Genomic DNA, 23,599 nt, shown 5'->3' with positions numbered 1-23,599 from the left:
TTGTAGTTTTGCGAAGATGTTTTGTAGACCAGTGATTCTGAAGCAGCGTCGTTCCTGTGTCCCCTTTGACCATGTAACTGCTGCCCTATCATGCTACATAAACGGTTACATTTTTTAAAGAACTGGAAGAGTGAAAATTCATCAAGCTGTAGAGGAATAAAGTTTGCACACTGTTAGGAAAAAAGGATGTCAGCTGACTTTTTTTGTGCAGCATTCTGGATTAATGCTTGGACACCCATTTTTCTTCAAACAGTAACAACCTCGAGCTGGTTTTACATTTTTTGGCGTAATGCAGAATACATCTCTTCCTTCAAACAACGCGAGGCCAGGGCTTCCCTGTGTCATGCATTGTAAATCATCTTCCAGCCCTATGTCAATGTCCCGTGTCCTCTTCTGGTCAAAATTCCCGCTGCCCATGTACCTTGGTGCTTTTCAGGATGGAACGGTGACACATTGTGAAATGTCGGGACATTTCAGATATAATGAGCGGCGAGGACGTCTGTGTACAAAACACTGAATGGGACTCGCAGCCAAGCATGCAAAGCTCCACTGCAGACAATCAACTTGAGCCTGTTTAGTTTTCCTTCTAAAAAGTGCTTGCAATTTGCGTTACTGTTTTTCTTGACCATTTTCGTGGGCAGGCCTGTTTCAGCCACACTTCACCCCCTTTGTTTCATCTCCATCTTCATTGCTAAGTGACAGTGAGGGAGAGTGTGAAGTGAAGCTCACGGTTTTAATGAGCATGGACACAACTCTGCCATCTACAGGCTGGCAGAGTAAGACTCTTACAGTTAAGGCGTGCCGCGTGGCATGAGTTAAGGCGTCCTGCGTGGCATGTTGCCTGTGAATACACTTTTGGCACGTCCCACACCTTCCTTTAAAAATCCCCAATAATAAACGTTTAAATGACAATAACTAAATCTAAACTGATTCAAAAAATACAGAAAATTATTATTAAAGTTTTAGTCAACCACTGAAATCATGATTTTCTGTAGTCCAGTAGTAAATGACTGCTGTCCTTGAAGGCAGCTGCATGGGACTGTACTCTATCACTATAGTGTCTTCCACACATGTTGTGGGCACTAGATGCCCTGAATGCTGGCCTAGTTACCTTTTCTCTAGTCAGTACAATAGTGGTGTGTACAGTACTGACTTCCTCCTTGACTAAAAGCAAAGCTTCCTTCCGGAGAGTCCCTCTGGGCTTAATCACATCATCTGAATGCCATTGTACTTTACAACTCTGTATCTGAAGGATAATTACCTGAAGACAATGGCTAAACAAAAGTTTGTTGTTGTTGTTTTTCTTCGGTCATGGCCAAATCCAAAAACACACATGTTTTGTCCTGGTTTTACTTGAACAGCAGAATACAACAGTTAAGCAGCATGACTGTTGTATTAATCGGTACATCAGTTTTCTTTTTCTTTTTTTTCTTTTTTGCGTGATTGTAGAATAAAGCATACTTAAGGATCCGACCCTTTTGGATTTTAGAGGTCAGACCCTTTTGGATTTTCACATATTTGATGGCACTACGATGCAAAATGCTGACTTTTCCTCTGAAAAACCCTACTGCAATCACCCAAACAGCCTACCCACCAGAACCAAACTAAAAGCCAAATCCACCAGCCCGACTCGTGTGAGCGTTTTCCGCAAAGTTCATTGGAAAAAAAAATGTAACAAAAGAGCTGAGAGCAGAGCTCCTGGCAGGCACGCAAGAAGTCATGGAGGAGAGGAAGCAGTAGAGAGAGCAGTCAGTAGGAGTTCACTAGCAGTGCCACGCTGGCAGGAAGTCTCCCCTCTCTGGCTGTGTGCCAGTCAGCAGTGGGAAGGGGAGGGAGGTAAAAAAGCAAGAGCAGAATGTCTGGGCAGAGTGCTTCAGTGGGCAGTGAACTCAGATCTAGTGCGCAGCATGTTGCAGTTGCATCTAAAGGGAAGAGGTCAGTGCATACGCTCCCCGTCCGAACAGGCCTCTGCTGTATGGTCCATGAAAACTGACAGATGGCTGGAGCTTAAAAAGCCCTTTGAAACGTGCGCTTGGGTGCTCAGAGAAAACAATGTAGCCTTTTACTTCTGTGGCCGGTTTCTCAGTGCACCCTGCTCACATGCTCTCACAAACACTGTACTCTTTCTCAGCTGTGCTTTCGACTGTCACACACATGCCTCCGCCTCCCACCACCCACACAGATACGCGCACGCACACGCACGCACACACACACACGCACACACACACACGCACACACACACACACACACACACAGAGTGAAGGCCACAGCCAAAATCTTCGAAGAGGAACATGCTTTTCATTGGCCAGGCTGTGGGGATTCCCTATCAAGCCCCACCAATCATTTATGTTCATAGAAAAAGCCTAAGGATCTGATTTCCATTTTCTTGCAAGCTTGTTGCATCAGTCAAAAACACAGTTAAATAGCCGCATCCGCTGATGTAGGGCTTTGTTTGTCTCATTTGGATCCGGCTGGGAGATCGCACCAGTGCATCTGCAGAAAGATTCAACTTTACAGACACGTTTGACAGAAAAGCAAGACAGTTTGCATGTAGTTTTCAAAAATTTGTTTTTATTCTTTCAGAGTTGTTGATTTTTCTAAGTGTTGGTTGCTTATCGGCCTTTTGATGCAACTCTAGATCTTTTAGGGTTTGTTTTGTTTTGTTTTTTTCATTTGGTTTGCAAATTTAGAATATGTTCATTAGTTTCAGCTCTGAGCACAATATCATTACAGTCAGTTTGAGGTTGTATCAGGAGCGCAGTCATTTCAGATTTCATCGTCCTAAAGCAGCATTAAGCATCCGAGAGCGAGAGAGGAACAATGTTACTTAAACGGTAAGAGATGTGACAGAGTTGGCAGTGGTTTTGCGTTCCAGCTTTTATCGCAATGCCTTTAAATGAAACGTTTTTTTGTTTTCATTTGCAGCCCCTCCATCGTTGCGGATGACGATAAATGGTGAGTTCTGTCGCCTTTCTGTTCCTTTTCCGTTATTTTCTTTTGTTTGTCCTTTTCCTTCATGCATAAATGTACGTTCTTATGTCCTTAGCTGCAGTCAAGCGAGAATGTTGCAACATTTTACAACATATGCTTTTTTTTTTTTAGATCTCCTTATGAATGTGAATTAAGTTGCTTCTTAACTGTCTCAACTTTGTTGATAGAGTGAAAACCCCTTTTGTTTTTCTGCATTAGCCGAAGTAAAGCTGAAAGAAACTATATCATGTTGTCAATGTTTCATTGCGCATATTGGCTTTAAATGAGCCCTTGCAGTCAGCATTCATAACAATTGATTGCACATCAGATTCTGGAGCTCAAAAACTTCATTCTGCCTCTCAGTTAGTGCGTATACACGCTCATGTCTTAATTCTGCCTCTCAGTTAGTGCGTATACACGCTCATGTCTTAATTCTGCCTCTCAGTTAGTGCGTATACACGCTCATGTCTTAATTCTGCCTCTCAGTTAGTGCGTATACACGCTCATGTCTTAATTCTGCCTCTCAGTTAGTGCGTATACACGCTCATGTCTTAATTCTGCCTCTCAGTTAGTGCGTATACACGCTCATGTCTTAATTCTGCCTCTCAGTTAGTGCGTATACACGCTCATGTCTTAATTCTGCCTCTCAGTTAGTGCGTATACACGCTCATGTCTTAATTCTGCCTCTCAGTTAGTGCGTATACACGCTCATGTCTTAATTCTGCCTCTCAGTTAGTGCGTATACACGCTCATGTCTTAATTCTGCCTCTCAGTTAGTGCGTATACACGCTCATGTCTTAATTCTGCCTCTCAGTTAGTGCGTATACACGCTCATGTCTTAATTCTGCCTCTCAGTTAGTGCGTATACACGCTCATGTCTTAATTCTGCCTCTCAGTTAGTGCGTATACACGCTCATGTCTTAATTCTGCCTCTCAGTTAGTGCGTATACACGCTCATGTCTTAATTCTGCCTCTCAGTTAGTGCGTATACACGCTCATCTCTTAATTCTGCCTCTCAGTTAGTGCGTATACACGCTCATCTCTTAATTCTGCCTCTCAGTTAGTGCGTATACACGCTCATCTCTTAATTCTGCCTCTCAGTTAGTGCGTATACACGCTCATGTCTTAATTCTGCCTCTCAGTTAGTGCGTATACACGCTCATGTCTTAATTCTGCCTCTCAGTTAGTGCGTATACACGCTCATGTCTTAATTCTGCCTCCCAGTTAGTGCGTATACACGCTCATGTCTTAATTCTGCCTCTCAGTTAGTGCGTATACACGCTCATGTCTTAATTCTGCCTCTCAGTTAGTGCGTATACACGCTCATGTCTTAATTCTGCCTCTCAGTTAGTGCGTATACACGCTCATGTCTTAATTCTGCCTCTCAGTTAGTGCGTATACACGCTCATCTCTTAATTCTGCCTCTCAGTTAGTGCGTATACACGCTCATGTCTTAATTCTGCCTCTCAGTTAGTGCGTATACACGCTCATGTCTTAATTCTGCCTCTCAGTTAGTGCGTATACACGCTCATGTCTTAATTCTGCCTCTCAGTTAGTGCGTATACACGCTCATGTCTTAATTCTGCCTCTCAGTTAGTGCGTATACACTCTCTGACCTCCCATTCCCTCCCACCATCTCTTACTTTCTCATTTTCTTTCTCATTTTTTGCCCTCCCTGTCCCCCCTTCTCTCTTATAGTCTCCTCCCTTCTCTCTGTCTCTCTCTCTCTTTCTCTCTGTCTCCCCCTCTTTTCTCTTTATGACCTCATCTAACGCCGCCTCATATTCACTTTCTCTGTCTGTCCTCTCTCGAAATCTCTCCCTCTCTCTGTCCTTCGCTCTCTCTCTCCACCTCACTCTGTCTCTACCTCTCTTTGCTTTGCTTTGCTTTGCTTTGCTTTTCTGTCTTCTCTGAGACCTTGCAGATCTTTACCTCATCACTTCTACCAAATCAACACAAGCACAGTTCACACTTATTTCATTAGTCCTCACTCTCATTTCAAGTGGACCATAGTTCACTCATTTCATTAGTCCCCATTTCACACTCATTTCATTAATCCAAAGTTCACAGTCATTCCATTAGTCCACACAATCCACACTCATTTCTTTGCAATGAAAAAATTAATGCAGTAATAAATGAATGAGTGAGGACAGTGGAAACATTTGAGCTGAATATGGTCTTCCTCTGAAGCCTGAAGCTAACAATATACACTGAAAGCCTTAACAGAATGTTCTTTTCTTTCTGTAGTTCTGCCATCTTCAGTGCAGTAGCTTTCTACATGAAACAGCTGGGGGTGAAGAGCAGGGCTCCAGACAGCAAGAAGTCCAGAGGGTTCTTCAGGAGAAGGGTACAACCAGCCTACAGGCCTGCTGGCAGATAGCACTCTCTGGAAAATTCTAGAATTTTTAATAATTTAATAATTCATCATAGCTAAATTATGTAAATATTAATTTTATTCACATCATAGTGAACCATAATAATAAGTGACATTTTGTTGTGACTCTACTTCCCTGACTACATGTTTGTTTGCTATGCATTTGCTGCCATGAGGAATGGGCACTGCATTATGTTGCTCATGCTTGATTTGTAAAGGGATTTAGAGGAGTTAATCTGATTGTATATTGTGGTAGCACGCATGACTACACCTGCTGATTATGTATTCAGTCTGATTCAGTCCAATTGCTCCACTCTGTGCCAGATTAGTGTAACTGTGCCGGTCCTGAAAATGCAGTCTTGTATTTTATATAAACTCTGAGAGGGTAATTCTCTTTTCTGTGTGTGCTCTTTAGCCTCCCAAGAAAGAGGAGCCCAAACACACTAAAGTGCGCAATATTTTATCAGAGGCGACGGTCTGGTTGACGGGCAGTGGCAGTATGTAACCTCCACTCACATCTCACATACATTCATATACAGGCAGGACAGCCTGCACATGGTCAGCATAGACTGCACATGACCCGTACAGTAACATGTATTGAAATATTCAGCTGGGAGAAGTATATTCCTGCTGATAATGGTGGGGGTCTGGGAACGTGAGGGCTAACTTGTGAGGGACTGGGAGGGTGGGGCCAACAGGTGAGGGCCAACAACTGAGAGTCTAGGTGGGTGGGGGCCAACGTGTGAGGGTCTGTGAGAGAGAGGGCCAATGAGTGAGGGTCTGGGAGGGTGGGGCCAATGGGTGAGGGCCAACGAGTGAGGGTCTGGGAGGATGAAGGCCAATGAGTGAGGGTCTTGGAGGGTGGGGGCCAACGAGTGAGGGTCTGGGAGGATGAAGGCCAATGAGTGAGGGTCTTGGAGGGTGGGGGCCAACGAGTGAGGGTCTGGGAGGGTGGGGCCAGCACGCTTTCTCTGTGCCACGCAGACAGCTCCAGTCTCCATGCAATATCCTATCACAGCTTAGTACATTTAACTCTCAGACTGTCCCTGAATGGCTTGAATTGCTGTGTATGGAGAGGGGGATGGGCAAGGATGTATTCTGCCAGTAAGGTGGCAGGCAGGGTGCTTCTAGAGTCCCAGAGCTCACTGAGCTACATGAGAAGTCTTCCACCATTTTTCTTTTTTGTCTCATGTTCAGTTTATTACAGTCTGAACTTTTAGTAGCAATATCCGCTGCTAATGTTCCTTGTTCTAAAATGTTTTCTCACGGCAATGAGATCACCAGTTTTGACCACAGAAGGGTCATGGCCTTAAAAAAGAAAATTAAATCAAATTTGGGTGGAGCATTTGTCCCAGCGGGACCGTATCCCGCTCCCAGCTGTCCTGCTCATCATTAAAAGGTCCAACTCTAAGCTGTCATGATCATCGTTAATTGTCCCTCCTTCAGCTGTCATGATCATGGTTGTGTCCGCTTGCTGTTGTCATGATTGTCATTAATCACGTGATGATGGCGAATGTTGGATTTTAAGGAATATTTTTCCTTTTGCAGATGAGCTCAAACCGAATAAGATGGAGAGTGAAGGTATCCTGGTCTGCTTTCATACTGTAGTTTACCCTGTTTTAGATGGTCTGCTTCTGTTTTGTAGCTTCCTGTTTTAGATGGTCGGCCCTTTTTTTCAATAGACTTACCTGTTACTAATCTCAATCGTTGCATGTCCGCATGTCCCACATCAGACTCACCAAGGGTGGTGGGTTACATATACATATTTGTGTGTGTGTGTGCGTGTTTATATATTTTAAATAACACATAACAAGAAGGAATGGACATAAATAAAACTTCAAAAACCCCTCTCATTAGACATAAATAGATATAACACTGCATCAGTCCCTATGGGGCTACATTTTGATGGAGTTAAGATTTGTAGTACTAAACCCCCCCGTGAAAATGACTAATGCTTCCTGAACAATCACCTGATTACATCTCTTCTTATTTCCTCCACCGGTAAATCCTACCCGTCTCTCGGTCCCCCTCTCATTCCATCTCCATTTGTCCCCTTTTGCACGAGATCTGCATGCAAAAACGGAGTGGTGATTTATTCTGAGAATGGACTTGGAATAACTGTATAGCTCACTCCTCCTGTGGTTCGGGCCCTGTCTGTGTCTCAGGTGACAGGGATAAGAGCAACCACGAGCGCAAAGGCTCAGGCATTGCCGCTGCCGGCCGCGGCCCAGGCACGGAGGGCATGTCCCTGCCCTCCCAGAGCCGGAAGGTGGTGCCGCCTGGCCCCAGCCCCACCCAGGTTCCGGAGACGAGTGAGGCAGCCCATGGCAGCATAGCCACATCCACCCCAGACACCCCCCACACCGACACAGGTAGGAGATACATACACAGCCTGGCTATCTGATACTTCGGACTGGAAAAGGAGGACAAGGCTAACTGACGATCTAGGATGCTGCAAGGATGGTGTGTAGACACTCTAGCCGTGGTCCGGTAAACGATATTATCGAATACTGTGATAATTTAAATGAGTGTTAATGTTAGACATAGAATGGGTTATAGTGAAGAATTAGGGAAGAAACCAGAACCCAGGTTTTTCAGGCAGCAAAAAAGCAACAATAGCCAATCATGAGTGTCTGTGGGGTCATGCATCAGAAGGAGGCAGACAGCGCTGTCCTCTGAGTGTGTTACACTCAGAACACCCCTGACAATGCATGAGCCACAGCTTGTAAAGGTGCGTTGATTGGCTGAATGTACCTCAGCAGAGGCCCATGACAGCTCTCTTGCTCTCCCTGATTGGCAGCTATCATGTGAGGGTTGGGAATTGGGTATGACTAAAATAGAGAGAAAAATTGTGGTGGGGAGAGAGTCATGTTGCTGAAATGATGAAGGGCCTTGTATTGTTCATTTGGGGTGGTACATGCAGTGTGAATTGGCTGTGTGATAATATTGTTTATCACATTTCTGGAGAGGATAATCGTTTGTCTAAATTTACACTCCTGAGCCTAAAATACAGAGACTGTGTTATATTTATTTATGAATATTTACAAATGTCTTTAATCCTTCAGGGTTGCCCAGCAGTCGATCAGACACCCAGACTGTGTCAGACGGGGGTGATGTATCACCAGCGTGCCCCACTTTGGGTGTCACTGTCTGGGAGAACTCTTCTCCCAGTGACACCCCTCTGGAGGAAAGCCATGACAAAGACAGGTGAGGGCAGGAGACTTGACAAATAGAACTAAGCCTCCTGGCATGTGTTGTATGTAGAATATAAACTAAAGAATAAAGAAAATATTAAGTAGACAAGCTGTTAGAGTTTAGTTCAGTTTAAGAGGAGGTTGAAGTATTGGACTATGCTGTGACTGAGGGAGCTTGGTAAAACTCCTTAAATGCTGCATACCTGCCGTGACTGAAGGAGTGTGATAAAACTCCTTCAGTGCTGTGTACCTGTTGTAACTGAGGGAGCGTGGTAAAACTCCATCAGTGCTGCATACCTGTCATGACTGAGGGAGCGTGGTAAAACTCCATCAGTGCCGCATACCTGCCGTGACTGAGGGAGCGTGGTAAAACTCCATCAGTGCTGCATACCTGCCCTGTGCTGTCTCTGCTGCTGCTAGCTCTCCTCCCTGTGGACAACAACAAATAAACAGTTTATTATAACAGTTATCTGGACCATTTGTTCATCCTGTGCTTTTCCTTTACAGTAGCGATGCTTACGTTGAGTCTGTGTGGGGCGTGACGAGGCAAAAATCAGTAGCATTATACTGCTGCTTAAGACTTTTCTCCTCGTGTGAGTGCACAACTCTTTGGATTGTGCAGAAAGCTGGGCGCTCTGTGCCTTCTCTGCCTACACGTGTTTGTGTGATTCGTTCAGCGAGTTGTCCTCCCTCAACATGCTTGTGTGTTTGTGTGTGTGCGCACCGTTTGAGTGACTCGTTCAGTGAGTTGCTTCTCTGTGGCCTTTTGCGTCTAGTTACTTTGTTGTTGCTTTGTGTGGCTTGGCTGTCTTCGGTTTCAGGATTTTTACTGAGTCTCGGGAGGTTGCGCTGTAGTCATTCAGGGTTTGGTAAAGTGTTGGTTGTGATATTGTCTACGCGAGCTGTTTTTGCTAGTCCTGTAATTCTACACTGTCCCATATTTTACAGACGCAAGATAAGGTGGGTCTTCGCGACCGAGACATGGATATTCTACCAGCTCCACCCTGCCACTGATTGCACATACTGCCACTAATATACATATCTTATGGTTGAATAGAACTTGCACATTCATCACATTCATCATTTACATGTACTTTAAAATGCCTTTAAAACATGTTATACTTTATACTTTTTGTGTTATAAGATCCTTCTGGCCCAATTTGAAGCTTTTATGTGGATTCGATAAGCAAGTTTCTGAGCACGTGACATTTCTGACCCTTTAGGTCCCATTATTAGTGCACTTACTAGACCTCGTAAACACGAGCACTTCTGGGATGAGTCCTGGTTCTCGGGCTTTAGCTATGTTCAGCTAGGACGACGAGTCATGTCGGTTGGAAGATTGGAAGCTCATTTAATATTTCATAACATGGGAGCCAGAGTGCTAAAGCTAATTCTTCAGTTGCTGATTGTACACAGAGAACTGCTTATTGTTTTTAGCTAAGAGGGCTTCCCCAAAGGAGTGGGAGCAGAATTATGAAGTTGGGAGAGACTCTGGGGAAATTGCTGGTCTGATCACATTTTCTGTCAAACCCATTCCACCCTCTCTTCATCATTTCGCTGTCCTCTCTGTATTTTTCCATCATGTATCAATGCTTCATGTCTGTTTTTCATATCTGATTTCATCATCATCATCGTCTTCTCCGGTTTACTGTTCTCCCCTGCTGTCTGACCTCATCTTTTCTCCCTCCACTCCTCTTTTTCTTCTCCTCTTCACCCCTCTCCACCCCTTTCCTCTCCTCCTCGCTCCACCCCTTTCCTCTCCTCCATCCCTCTCTATTGTTCTCATCCTCTCCACCCCTCTCTCCACCCTTCCACCCCTCCACTCTTCTGGTCTTCTCTTCATCTCCTCCTCTCTCCATCTCTCTCCTCACTGGTGTATGTTCAGGAGTGTGCGACGCAGTGAGAGTCTGTGTGTGGAGCGCCGTCACTCTCACCGTGGTGGTTCTGCCCGTGCCAAACAGTTTCGTTCCCGTAGTGACGTGGACCTACAACCAGCTGCCACCTCCCATCCCCCTTCGCCCTCCCCCCATCACTCCGTCTTGTAAGACTGCATGAAAACGCACACTGACCTAAAATAATCAACACTGTAACCCACTCATTTACAAACATATTTACACACAAACGTTGACCTTAAAGCATGAACATTGTATCACACTGTAACACATGCACAGATTTCAAACTCAGCTGCCTTATTATAATAATCACGTGCCTCATACACACAACAAATATGCATTTACTAACACAACAAATGGATACGCATGTACTAATACACATTTACTAATTTACCTGCCACCATACTTACCTTTCGTAATCGGTCATTAACTCAGTATTAACGGTATACGCACACATACACACACGCCTTCATAAACATCTGCGTTAAAAACAGCCACTGGGAGGAAGCAGCACAGCAGGGATTCAGTGACTAATCAGGTCATTTGTGATTCAGTGATCACAAATGACCTGATAAGTCATTTATCGGACTGATCAATTTTCAGATCTCACAGTTATCAACCATTTACTGAATGGTGGTGAAGAAATTAGCATAAACAAGCTAATTGGTCACAAAGACCAAAGGGCATAAATGACTTGGTGCCTTGATTCTTCCGTTTCCATTTCAGTGGATTTTAGCATGCTATTTTAAATACTTTTTCCTCTTCTGTTATTCCTTTTGCGGTCTACAGTGTGGATACATCTCTGCCTCCAACCGACAGTCCCACAGGCCCCGACTACGGCCCCTTACCTCAGCAGGAGGAGGTGGAGCCCCGCCTCTTGGAACTTGAGCAGGACCCGCCCAACTGGAGAGAGCTGGCGCCCAGCGAAGTTCTAAATAAACTCAGCAAGAAGGAGACTAAGAGACAGGAAGTCATCAATGGTAAGTGCAGGAGCAATGTGCGTTGTTCATATCTGTATCTCCGTAAGCCCTGTGGTTTGTGCTTTTGGATAACCTACGTTAATGACAAGTCTGCCAGCCTCATGAGTCTTTTCTAAATGAATGTTTAGAACAGCTTTAGTTTCACTGTGAAAAAACAATGAAAACGGTGATAAATTTCATTGCTCTCACAGAGTGACAATAAAGCTGTTTTGTTTTTAAAGAATCTATAGTAATTGTTGAAGACCAGTAAGACCAGAAAACTGGTAAATACTAGATTCTCTAGCTGTAACGTTTTAAAACAATTTAGTTAACTACACAAAGTGCATGCAGGTAAATTCAGAATGCTCAAATCTTAGTGAAAACTGTGCTTGTGAGCATTGTCTGACATTTTAGAGATATTTTTTTTGTTTTATCTCAGCTGGTTAGTGAGTTTGGCAAAAACTACAATCATGTTGCTAGGACAGCAATTGCTTTAGTTCTAATGCTGACTGCCATGCCTCGTCTGTCATTCTCTCCCTTTCTACCCCTCCTCGTCTGTCTCCGACTCTCTACCATTGATACTGTGTCCAGAGCTATTTGCCACAGAGCACGCCCACGTGCGCATGCTGAGCGTGCTCCAGACCGTCTTCTCCCGTCCACTGGAGCGGGAGGAGATCATGAACACAAACGAAGTGTCCGCCATCTTCCCCAACCTGGACGATATCATAGAGATGCACTGTGAGTCCTTCCCCAACTCTCAGGTTGACAGGCCGAAACAACGTCATAGTTGTCTGGAGTTCATTGTGTTAATTTTTCTCCCAGATGCTTTCTATGAGAACCTGAAGAAGCTCCGTCAGGATGATGGCTACGTGGTCAAAATGATCAGCACTCCCCTGCTCAACATAGTGAGTAATGCGTTATGTTTACATGGGTTGTGGACCATGCTGAGCTGTTATTTCCAGTGTAGTGTTTAACGTAATATGCATCGTAGTTTATTTACCTGGAGACTCGTCTGGGGCTGGCAAGCGTAACAGCATGCTGCATTCTCTCCAGTTTAATGGATCTGAGGGTGAATGGTTCCAGAAGCTCACAGCTCGATTCTGCAGTCACCAGTCCTGGGCCTTGGACCAGATCAAGAGCAGGCAGAGGAAAGACCCACGCTTCAACATGTTTATATTGGTATACCCCCCACCCCCTCCAGAGACACACACACACACACACACACACACACACACACACACACACACACACACACACACACACAGAGCATTCCAGAACCTCCATGGACTCCTTCAACAGACCTCACAATTGTGTATAATAGTTTAATCAATCAGATTAAAGTAAACAGTTTAATAAAATTAACCAGAAATTTGCAATCAAAATTATTATTCTGAATAACAAATTCAATTCAGTATAATTATTCAGGCCGATCATGAGTGTGTGTGTGTGTGTGTGTGTGTGTGTGCGCGCGCGCGTGTAGGAGGCAGAGAGTAAGCCCCAGTGCAGGAGACTGCAGTTGAAGGATATCATTCCAATCGAAATGCAAAGACTCACAAAGTACCCACTGCTTCTGGAGAACATTGCCAAGAGCACAGGTTTGTTTCACGTGTGTGTGTGTGTGTGTGTGTGTGTGTGTGAGTGTGTGTGTGTGTGTGTGTGTGTGTGTGTGTGTTTGTGTGTGGGCGGGCATGTAAGGTTGCGTTTGAGTGTGTACAGAGCCTGACCCAGTGATGCTGAGCCTGACCTACTGTTTGCTTCTTATTCCAGAGGACAATGCAGAGCGAGAGAACATCCAGCAGGCAGCTGAATGCTGCCGTAAAATCCTCAACCATGTCAATGAAGAGGTGAAGCACATGGAGAATTTACTGGTGAGGAGCATATTCTACAAAATGTATGAATTTCAGTGAAAAAAAGGTTTTAAAGTAAAGCAGAATCAAAACCAGAAAAAATACAAAAATGGAAACTGAAGTAATGTCAGAGCCCTTAATCTGGCCTGCAAATGGGTACTGACCAGCTGACTCTACACAATGCTGTAATACCACAAACAAGTGTTCACACACACACACACACACACACACACACACACACACACACTCACTCACCCACTACTGTAATTCCTGTCACATACATGCACACACTGCTTTAATACCTGTGCACATACATACACACACACACTAGCACCTCCCATGTCTCCTGTCTGTGCCTGGCACCATGATGCTCATCTTTGTTTTCAGACTTTAAAAGACTACCAGCGCAGGCTTGACACATCAGGACTGAAACCCAGCAATGACCTTTACATGGAGTACAAGGTACGAGGCTGCGCCTCGCTGTAAGATCATTCTACGTTATTAGTTTGCCATCTGCTTTTGATCAGAGGACGATCAGTATATGGGTTCCCATTCTGAGTCTTGGTTCCTCTCAAGGTTTCTTCCTCTTGCTCTGAGAGTTTTTCCTTGCCACTGCCACTTTGGCTTGCGCATTAGAGGCCTGGACCCTTATTCTCTGTAGAGATGTAAATCTGTCTTGTGAATAGCACATATTGTGAAACGCATTATACAGTTAAATGTGAAATGAATTTGACTAAGAGAGTGTGTGGCACTGTAAGCGGCTGTGTCGCATGTCTTTGTTTGCTCACATAGTATTATTGCATTGGTCTCCAGTGGCCTGTGACTCTCTGTTTCAGAGTTTTGACATGACTTCCAGGAAAATGAATTATGAGGGGCCACTGACCTGGAGAGTAACTAAGGAGAAAGCTATAGGTAAGCGCACTCTCCTCATCCTCATAGTCCACCGGTGCTCTGTTCTTCTCCCGCCACTTTCAGACATGTGGGATTTGTGTCCCTCATCAACTCTGTACTTTTTGCAGCATTCATTGTGCAAACAGATGTTAAATGAAAAAAACAATTGTTTAATGTCCAAGTTTTTAATCTGCAAGAGCACATTATGTCTGTGGTTTGTGTGAGTGTGAGGTACCCTTCATTCATGTATATGAGTGTATTTATTTAATGTGTGCACACGCATGTGCGCGCGTGTGTGTGTGTGTGTGTGTGTGTGTGTGTGTGTGTGTGTGTGTCTGTCTGTCTGTCTGTCTAGAGGTGCAAGGTGTGCTGCTGGGAGATTTGCTGGTTCTGCTGCAGAAGCAGGATGACAAGATGCTGTTAAAGTGTCAGAGTAAGAGCTTCATCACTACGCAGGAGAGCAAACAGATGCTCAGTCCCATCATCAAACTGGACTCCGCCTTCCTCCGAGATGTGGCCACAGGTCAGTGTTTGTGCATGGGCACATGTGTCTGTGCACATACGTATATATGTTTTTCTGGCTCTGTAGAGTATTATTGATCCTCTTTGCCCTCGCTGTCAGATCGCAAGGCCTTCTATGTAATCTTCACCTGGGATAGTGGTGCGCAGATCTATGAGCTCGTGTCCCAGACTGTGGCAGACAAGAAAATGTAAGTCTATGCAAAACGAACATTCAAAGGGAGTCAACTCCGAACCTCAAATCCAAACTGCATCCCTGCCTTTTGTAATTGCTGGTTGTTTATTTAGGTCATGGAACACTGGGATTCAGTGGCAGGTGCAGGTGCCTCTGATTTTTACCCCACCTTTATCTTTATGACATCAAAGAGGCCAATCAGTTACATTAACTGTACATTTAACTCCAAATGACTGCAAAATCCAGAACTGGACATTTCCATTTAATGAGATTAATACTGAGGAGTGAAGTTGCTAAGGACTAATTACCATTCAGACTGTAATTGGTCAAAAGAGCTGTAAATCATGACTGTGTGCCTTCTAGTTGGACAGACATGATAAAGTCAGCAGTGGATGAGCTGAAGAAGAATGGAGGCTCTACCCTGGATAGGAAGAGGCATGGCAGCGTACCAGCAAGCAGCATGATGTCATATAGTGCCTCGTAAGTTTGTTCCAGAGTATGATGTCATTTAGCCCCTCATGTCCCAAAGTATGGTCACTTAGCCTCTCATAAGCCTACCATTAACTTCTTCAACTTCTGTGTACAAGTCCAGCCAACTGATATGTTCATCTCTCTCACTTCATCTCTTCAGACTGAACCCCCCTCTCAGTCCTACTGAAAATGGAACAGACCCTCTAAAAAACACTTGTAAGAATCCACATTCTTCTTTAAGCTTTTAAGCCTGGTAAGAATCCAAATTCTTGTTTAAACCGTTGTGTGTGTGTTTTTACAGCTCGAGACAAAGACAGCCTTACAGATGAAAAGGGGAGGCACTCTCTGCCTGTGCTGATTGACTACCTTGCAGCCAATAGATTTGATCCCCTTGGCCACAGCAATGCCCCACCAGAGAAACTTGCCAATGAGGCTTTGGATGAAGGTCAGTGCGGTTGATCTTTTTCTTCACATAACTCTACCACACACCCATGAAGGTGATGTGTGTAGCATGTGTGGACAGCAGTACCACACCCAGGACTCCTGCACAACTATGTCATGCTGCTCTTACAGTGGTGGCCATGAAGAGGCTCCTGGTATGGGGAATTAGTCCGTCTGACAATGCCCAGGCTGACGGCGAGGATGGAGCAACTTTGGTGACACAGGAGACTGATGGTCAATCACTAGGTATCACCAACACTTTGCACACTGTAAGCATGTATCCTTTGGAAATCAGTTGAAAATACAGTGGGAATATAAAGATGTCATTTGAATCTCCAACCTCTGTTGTGTAAATATTCTGGAACATAATATTGTGTGCTGTATTGTCGAATATCAGATTGTGTGGTGTATTTTCTAACACGTTTTTGTTACTGATGATGCTTTTTCCCCCCGGTGCCCAGTGGAAGTGCAGAGCACACATGAGCGGCTGGATGGTGAGGAGGTGAGAGGAGAGGAAGAACAAGGGATTGCAGCTCCTCTAGCGCTTTCCTTTGAGCGCATGGACGAGCTTCGTAACAGACTGTACAGTCTGGAGGACAAACTAAAAAGACTACAGGTGGGAACAGTTATTGTAGATTTTAAGTCAATTTTCCAATAATTTTTCAGATTATGAAATGGTCATTATACTGACATCTAGTGGCCTGGATGTTTTAGAGATTCTGTACTAAATCTGTCTTAAACACGGCTGCCTCCAAGCAGGGGACCTGCTCTGCAGAGCTTAATCTGGTTCATTTGATTCTTTGTCATTCTTTATCTGCACTTTATAGAAAAAAAAGACTTTTTGGTGGTAACGATGACTTATAGCTCCTTTAAGCACTAATAAATTGGAGTTGGATCATTTTGTCTATGAAGAAATAAAGGAAAGAGTAGGTGAGGGAATTTCTGTGGAAGCATAATTGTTGCGCACTGTCTGTAGAACATAGAGGAGGACTATCATCGACTGCAGGAAGTACTCGCCAAGTTCATCATTCAAAGTGGCAAATACAACTGAACAATATCCCCACCTGCTGATCACCAGGTATAACAGCTAATGCACCACAAAGACACATTACAGCACTGAAGCTACAGTGACACCAGGAGTGTGTGTTTACAAAAAGACAGGTTACTTCACATGCCGTATATGCGTTCATTTATATAACCTATTCTGTGTGAAAATCAGGTGTTTTTGTCTATGCAGGTCACTGCAGGAGTGAGGTGTGGGAGTTTGTTTTGGCGAATTCCTTTATGTTGCCTGGGCTTCCCTGATTTTTCTGCTGTCTATGCTACACCCCAAACCCCCACTCCCCACCCCCAACCCTTGCCTTAATACTGACTGTAAGCCTCAAACATGCCTGTGGTAAAAGGCTGGCTTAAAGTATAGAATTCTGCATGTGTGTTAGTTTAGTGGGGTGAATGAAGTGGTCAAAATGTGATTTTAAAAAGGCCGCAGATATGAGAGTTATGCTAATATGATGCTCATTCACGCAGTCATAGACATGTGTCTGCCCCAGTGTATGAACATGACACCTTTAAGATTGTCTGAAGTGGTGTAGTGGCAAAAGGATTATCTGTTCACACAGAGAAGAACATGTTGTGTGCATTTCACGCCGATTTCATACCTCACTGAATGCAGCCTAGACAGAAAGAACGTGAGTGTGATGCATCTGCCATGTGGATTGAACAGCGAGCTCGTCTCACTTTGAAGGCCAAGTGCTAGAAGAGCAAGAGGAAGGAGAAGTGGAAGAAGAAGAGGACATATTTGAGAAGAGCTGTAGGGAAGAACATGGATGGGAGAGATGGGTTCTGTAAGTGAAAGCAGAGTCAACGTGGCTGGATTCCTTTGATGTAGACCCCATATTGTACATGAGTACCATCATGATTCATCTCTTAAACAATATGGAAAGTGTATGTGGTGTTTTCAAGATGGTGTTTAGTTGCCATCAGGGCAGTTATGTGTGCACCGTGGGTAGTGATCAGGTGATCATTGAAGTTCTGTCTTTTCTCCAGCAGGTGTGTACGTGATTGAGTTTGAGACAGTATTAGTAGAGCTGTGGCTTCCTGGCCGCCTTGAGAATATTCTGGGTAGACAATGATAACAGAGGGCTTATTTCTTATGTCTTTTACTGGTTATACATATTCTATCAGATTAAAGGATATATAGTCTTTCATTTGTAGTAATATTTGTTTAGCTCATATGTTCCTTAATTTCAGGAATGTGTTGTAGTTATTTTGTTTTTTAAGTTGTCTCATTTTACAGAGCAATTCTGCAAAATCAGCATTTATATCTATAAGCAAAACCAAAGAGCTAAGTGTATATCAGCAGATCAGATAATCCTGTATGAAAATATTCAGCATGCTGTTGTTTTTTATATGCAGATCACTGGCTGTAATAGAGAATATGTACATGTACATGCTGAGACCAACAGGACCTTAAATCCCTCTTCCACCTGCTCTCAAACCCTGATCGCTACTGTCTTTACATTAGCCAGTGAAAAATGAATAAATAATATGATTGTACGAGCACGATCAAGTATCAAGTATCCTAGAGCCATCTTGAACTAAATAATGTGGCTTGTTTAAGTTCTTCCCTCTGTGTATTCTTCCTGTAAATGGGCCATCATGCCTTCTCTGCTATCTTCCAGGTTGTAGTCGTTTACAGGAACACAGAGGAATCGGATTTGTTTCTGTATGTAACGCAAACATCAGAATTTGAGAGCAGGAATTTTCACTAGTACTGTTATTATCTTTATGACCACCTATGAGCGGGTGATTGCGTTGCCAGGCCTATAGCTCTTTCATGCATCAAGCATTCGTTTAAATGATTATTCCAGTACCAAATATGTTTAAATTTATAACAGCAGGTGACATTATGCTCTGAGTAGTAATCATGTTGCTTGTTTAGTCCAAACAGTAGGTGTTATTGCTGGTTTAGAGTGGTTCCACCTTCATCCACTCATGCGCCACTATCAAGTATTTTACCCTTTGTGGGGGGGAAAATGGCAGTGGGGGCAGTGATCCTTTCCAATTTGTTTTGTTTTCATATTTGTTTCCTTATGTACTATGCATTGCTAATGATGGAAGAGAGAGAAAGAACTTGTACAGGCTGGTAACATGAAAAGAGGGCGACAGCCCTATCTCTGGCTTTGCACTTTTTAAGTGCAGTATTTCTCTCTAGGAATGGCATGTTTCAGAGATAAATGGGTTTTAGTGCAGCTTTTTCTCTCACTTCACCATGTGCTTTATGATGTTTAGCACAACGAGACATGCACATATTGGTATTTTTGTATGTATAAATCTGTTTATAATGCAGGGCGGCTTATGGAAATGTTTGTCAAATCAATCTACTGCCACTTCTCCTTTATCGCGAGCCGTTTCAGTTCTTCATCTTACAGGGCGTGGTGGTATTTTTGCGCTGCCTTTCTTATTGGCGTTGATGTTCAGCCCACACTCCCCTACCACACTTTCATTCCTTTCTCAAACTTGGACGTAAATGAACTTATATTCTTCTGTAATGTACCTACAAAGCATTTGTGAACAAGTAGCTTGGGGCCCGTAGAAACTTAACTTACCATGACCACCATTAGTGCTGGTGTTGTTTTTGGTGCCCCAGCTGTGCCGTTTCCGGGGTTACGGTCACGCCAGTAACACAGGGAACACCTCTGCTGTTAGTCTTTTAGAAATGATTATGCAGGAACTATTCTGTGTATTTTTTGGCTTCAATTTTATGTAAGATATTTTAAAGGAAGTGTGGTACTGTTTTTATTATGACTTATTTCTCCTTTCCTTTTTAAATAAATGATTTTAAAATAAAGCATTTTGCCTTTAATTTCAAAACTGATTTAATGTAGTGAAGTCTTACCTCCTACAAAAGTGTAAAGTAGAGTGAGGAGGAGGAGATCTCTGGGTGAGAGGAAGACCAAGAGCAACAGTGGGTGGGGAAAAGGGAGGTGGGAGGGGCCGGAAATAAATGCTTTATTACTAAGCTGTGAGCATTGAGTTAAGACCATTAGGTGGGCATTTTCTTTGCATCTGAATAAGAACTATCATAGAAGATGGAGGTCGGAATTTTATTTTTCCTTTTTCTCTTGGTAGGTAAGTATGCCCATGCATTAAAATGTTTTGATTAGATTTCCTGTTCTTTAGAATCATGGGGAAAATGATTTGTTTACAATGGTGTTCAATTGAATTTAGTTTTTTTTTTTTCTTTTTTTTTTCTTTTTTTCTTAAAAGTACACACAAGAATGGAGTGCTATAGAAAAACAGACCAATAGACAGGCTGGTTGGGTTCATTACAATGATGTCTTTAATTTCACTGATGCTTTTTACCAATACAAACAGGAATATAGTGCTATAATAATCAACACGAGTCATAAAAGGGAGGATTATTTTTCCAAGGCTAATTGATTCATAGCTAGTGAATAGTTTATATTCTCACAGATCAGTGGCATCTTAAGAAGGTTATGTGTTTTGAGTTGGCTGTATGAGCCGTCATGCTCCACTGGAGCTCATTTCCTTCAGCAGATGGCACATAGTCTCATATAATTGTTATCATATCTCAGCCTCTATATATAACACCAGTCAAAGGGTTGGACACACCTGACAGAATGAATACTTAGCAAAATCTTAAAAGAGATTTTATCTAAAATGAGTTGGAGAAATGTCCTAGGTCTCTACATCAGGAAACTGCCTGGGAGAATGTGGGGAATGCAAAGATGCCATTAAAGCCACTGATTTAAATAGGTCACTTAGAAGTATCTCATTTATATGATTATGTCTTTTCACAAGTGTTTGTTATTTAATAGTTTTGATGTCTTCACTATTATTTCGAAGCGTTTGTCCAAACCTTTGGCTTATTCTCTTGCTTTTTGGCCTGTTCTTTCAGTAGAGCTTCTTAAAGATCTTTTTTGAATGTGATAGGAGAGCTGCTATGCTAATTTGTTTTTCACATTTCAACAGAAACCTTATTGAGTTGGATAGCTATGTAACAGAACATTATCACAGATGAAGTCAGATTACATAATCACAGATGAAATAAATCAGTTCTCAGCATCATAGATCAAATTTGTTCAATATCTTATCATGTTGAACTGTTAACTGCATTTAATCCCTGTTAGCTGTAACTGTGGCCTATGGATGTTGCATTTTCTTTTAGCTTCTACTGAAGCAAGCGAGGAAGTAATCCTGCAGCCAGACCAGCCCTCCTTACAGGTGTCTGTCTCTGATACTGCCGATCTGACATGTTGTTACAAGTATTCGGTCAAGCTCACTGTGGCATGGAACCTCTGCGTTATGATCTCCCACAACCACAGCTATGTCATTCGGGTCAACACTTCAGAAAGAGTGGAAATTACAGAAATTACATCTAAAATGGATGTCCACTGTATGTCTTTGAAGCTAAAAAACATTATGGTGACTGATACTGGCCTGTATTTGTGTGCCATAAATCAAACAGCAGGCACAAAAGACACTTTTCTCTATACACCCGGCACCTACCTGCAAGTGTTCAGTGAGTAGGAAGTGGTTTAAAGGTCTCTGCTTTCTGCAACATAAATGCCTAATTGACAAATCTTTTAAATGAAAAACAACACTACAGTGTTGGTCTTAACACTTTACAAATAAGCATAATGCCATAGAAGAGAAATAATATCATATTATAATCATAACTATAAATAATAAATTGTAATTTCCCTTATGGAACTCTTCATTACATGAAAAGACCTTCAATTAACTGTGATCAGCATGAACGTTCTTTGTCCCACCATGTCCACTGAGATAAAGCCTGATCTAATGTGTCCCTCATCAGAGCCTATGAGTAAGACCTTGAACATCAGTGAGCAGGCGAAGAACAGTATCATCACGGCTGAAGGGGTTCTGCTGCTGCTGTGTGTGCTGCTCCCAGGAACCCTGCTCCTCTGCAAGGTCAGCCAGCTACACGAGACATGTAGAAACTGAACTCACTTGAGCTGAGAACAGTGCACTCTGACATTCACTGAGTGACAGTCAGTAATTTGTTAATGATAAAGCATTAATTAATTAATTATTTAACTTTTAACCTTTCACTACTTTTACAGTCAAAGGGTCTGGATGAGCTGGAGAAAAGGAAAGGCAAAGAAGAAAATATTTATGAGGTGTGACTTATCTTTCCATACCCTGATCCCGAGTGCTCCTGTGTGCATTAGGCTTTTATTCACTTTTAAACTGCATTTGCTTTATCAGCTTTGTTGCATGTTCATAACATCATTCTGTAGGTGATGTGCAGTGTAATATCGGGTCCCAGAGGTTGCAATGCAATGTTTTGAGATACTCTGGATTAGAGCAGGTTACATGAACAATAGGCGGCGCTATTCCACTGCTATAGCTGGTGATTTTAATATAAGGCTTATTAAGAATAACCCTTTATATCTACAGGGTTTAAACCTCGACGACTGCAATTCCACATACCATCAGATTCAGCGTTCTCAGGTGCAGGGACCATACCAAGATGTGGTCACTACTGTGGGAGAGGATATCCAGCTGGAGAAACCATGACAGGAGAGTTTGGGGGGAGTGGATGGGGGAAGATTCTTAAGATGGTCATTCTGAAAAACAATTACCACCAAGCAAAGGGTGGAAATGTGGAATGCTATTTTAACTGTATAAAGCAAAAGATGCAAATAATATAGCTAGTCTCTGTGGAGTACCATGAAGGGGACTTAGTTAGCTACAATTTAGTGTTTTTGCATTTGTGTCATTTGTTGCATTGATATGATTTATGATATGCTCTGGAAACATCATTGCTTAAATTAGGCTGGATGAATATAATAAAAATCTGTTGTCAGTATTCTTCAGCACCAGGAACCAGGAACGTACTTAAACATACACACATACGCAAAACCAAAAACCCGCTATACTTAAAATCACCACAAAGCGGACCTAGAGTACTATTTATTAACTAAGTTTAGTTAGCTGTCAAAGCGTCATGTCTACAACCATAGTTCGGGGGCACGAACTCCCCTTTGAGGGGAGAAGAGAAAAAAAATATATAGGCGAATTTATTAATCTGTGATTGGTCAGAATTTTTGAACGTAGGTGTGCAAAAAAAAAAAAAATCACTAACAGGTATAACCTGGCAGGAACAGAGGGGTCAGTGATGATTCACTTTAAAAATGGCGTCGTGGGAGAAGTCTGGAAGCGGTGTTCTTGAAAAGGATGCAAATGGAAAGCGATCATCAAAACATAAAAGCGAGCCTATAGGTATATTTTCCAGTTTTCCCTTTTTGCAACGAATGACGTGTGGTGATTGACCTTGCCAGGTAAAATGGTTGTTCTGTTCTTTAGTGTTTATGAACTCTCAATTAAGATTAGGCACCAGAAGTTGACGTAGCATATCACAACTTGGAAAGGTGTCGAAGTGTTTGCATTTAACGTCTAGACAAAACTAAATAACTGAGGGAAAGCCTTTGTGGTGAGGCATCACTCTAATGTATCTAACCTAATGTATCTTGCTAGCTATCTGATATGTGCATAGTCAACTTATGGCTATGAGCTTGTTGCTATGCTACCGTACATTCAGGCATGCAGGAGTCGTTTTTCAAACCTCGCTTTACGTTCTTTAGACACGAGACCAACTGTCAACCGACAGCGTGAAGTGTATGGAGATGTATAAGCAACCATGGTTCCTCGCTGTTATCGACATTTGTTACTCCTCTGCTAACTTCAATGCACATTTCGAGACACATTTGGTTGATATCACCAAAAATTTCACACTGAAACCCCTGAACTGAAAAATGTGAGTAGGGGTTTCGTGTTTCAGAAGCATACTCCTATTTTAGAAAGCTAGACTCTCGG

At 42.9% G+C, this 23,599-nt stretch overlaps 2 protein-coding genes across 7 annotated transcripts in view; both read left to right on the top strand.

Annotated features, from left to right (window-relative positions):
* The window catches only part of arhgef1b (Rho guanine nucleotide exchange factor (GEF) 1b), a 38,028-nt gene extending 18,445 nt beyond the window's left edge, over positions 1-19,583 (top strand). For 3 of the 6 annotated variants that reach the window (XM_027001100.2, XM_027001101.2, XM_027001103.2), the window contains 25 exons: positions 2,926-2,955; positions 5,218-5,317; positions 5,760-5,841; positions 6,893-6,925; positions 7,510-7,716; positions 8,410-8,551; positions 9,487-9,498; positions 10,424-10,579; positions 11,220-11,410; positions 11,981-12,127; positions 12,212-12,294; positions 12,443-12,568; positions 12,870-12,984; positions 13,157-13,257; positions 13,624-13,698; positions 14,073-14,148; positions 14,483-14,650; positions 14,750-14,837; positions 15,185-15,301; positions 15,453-15,508; positions 15,594-15,737; positions 15,866-15,979; positions 16,195-16,349; positions 16,710-16,811; positions 16,971-19,583. In XM_027001100.2, the coding sequence (XP_026856901.2) occupies positions 2,926-2,955; positions 5,218-5,317; positions 5,760-5,841; positions 6,893-6,925; positions 7,510-7,716; positions 8,410-8,551; positions 9,487-9,498; positions 10,424-10,579; positions 11,220-11,410; positions 11,981-12,127; positions 12,212-12,294; positions 12,443-12,568; positions 12,870-12,984; positions 13,157-13,257; positions 13,624-13,698; positions 14,073-14,148; positions 14,483-14,650; positions 14,750-14,837; positions 15,185-15,301; positions 15,453-15,508; positions 15,594-15,737; positions 15,866-15,979; positions 16,195-16,349; positions 16,710-16,784 (2,593 nt within the window). In that variant the 3' untranslated portion in view covers positions 16,785-16,811; positions 16,971-19,583. Of the gene's footprint in view, positions 1-2,443; positions 2,835-2,925; positions 2,956-5,217; positions 5,318-5,759; positions 5,842-6,892; positions 6,926-7,509; positions 7,717-8,409; positions 8,552-9,486; positions 9,499-10,423; positions 10,580-11,219; positions 11,411-11,980; positions 12,128-12,211; positions 12,295-12,442; positions 12,569-12,869; positions 12,985-13,156; positions 13,258-13,623; positions 13,699-14,072; positions 14,149-14,482; positions 14,651-14,749; positions 14,838-15,184; positions 15,302-15,452; positions 15,509-15,593; positions 15,738-15,865; positions 15,980-16,194; positions 16,350-16,709; positions 16,812-16,970 lie in introns of those variants that run through there. The other 3 variants (XM_027001105.2, XM_027001102.2, XM_027001104.2) reach the window with 3 other exon arrangements.
* A 185-nt stretch (positions 19,584-19,768) lies between these two features.
* On the top strand, positions 19,769-22,599 carry cd79a (CD79a molecule, immunoglobulin-associated alpha). The gene is made up of 5 exons (XM_027001164.2): positions 19,769-19,864; positions 20,925-21,278; positions 21,576-21,691; positions 21,844-21,900; positions 22,181-22,599. Exons 1-5 carry the CDS (start codon positions 19,825-19,827, stop codon positions 22,298-22,300), a joined length of 687 nt encoding a protein of 228 aa, XP_026856965.2. The 5' UTR covers positions 19,769-19,824; the 3' UTR covers positions 22,301-22,599.
* Positions 22,600-23,599: the final 1,000 nt, after the last annotated feature.

This window comes from Electrophorus electricus, chromosome 5, assembly GCF_013358815.1.
Source record: "Electrophorus electricus isolate fEleEle1 chromosome 5, fEleEle1.pri, whole genome shotgun sequence".
In the NCBI taxonomy this organism is placed as follows: Eukaryota; Metazoa; Chordata; class Actinopteri; order Gymnotiformes; family Gymnotidae; genus Electrophorus; species Electrophorus electricus.
The sequence above is the reverse complement of the archived record's forward strand: the minus strand, read 5'-3'. Positions and strand labels throughout refer to the sequence as shown.

What these genes read in the sequence shown, in the direction of transcription:
- cd79a (XM_027001164.2), top strand. Translation starts at nt 19,825, where the DNA reads ATGGAGGTCGGAATTTTATTTTTCCTTTTTCTCTTGGTAG. An exon ending in TTTCCTTTTTCTCTTGGTAG is followed by an intron (nt 19,865 to 20,924) that starts GTAAGTATGCCC and finishes ATTTTCTTTTAG; the next exon opens with CTTCTACTGAAGCAAGCGAG. An exon ending in CACCTACCTGCAAGTGTTCA is followed by an intron (nt 21,279 to 21,575) that starts GTGAGTAGGAAG and finishes GTCCCTCATCAG; the next exon opens with AGCCTATGAGTAAGACCTTG.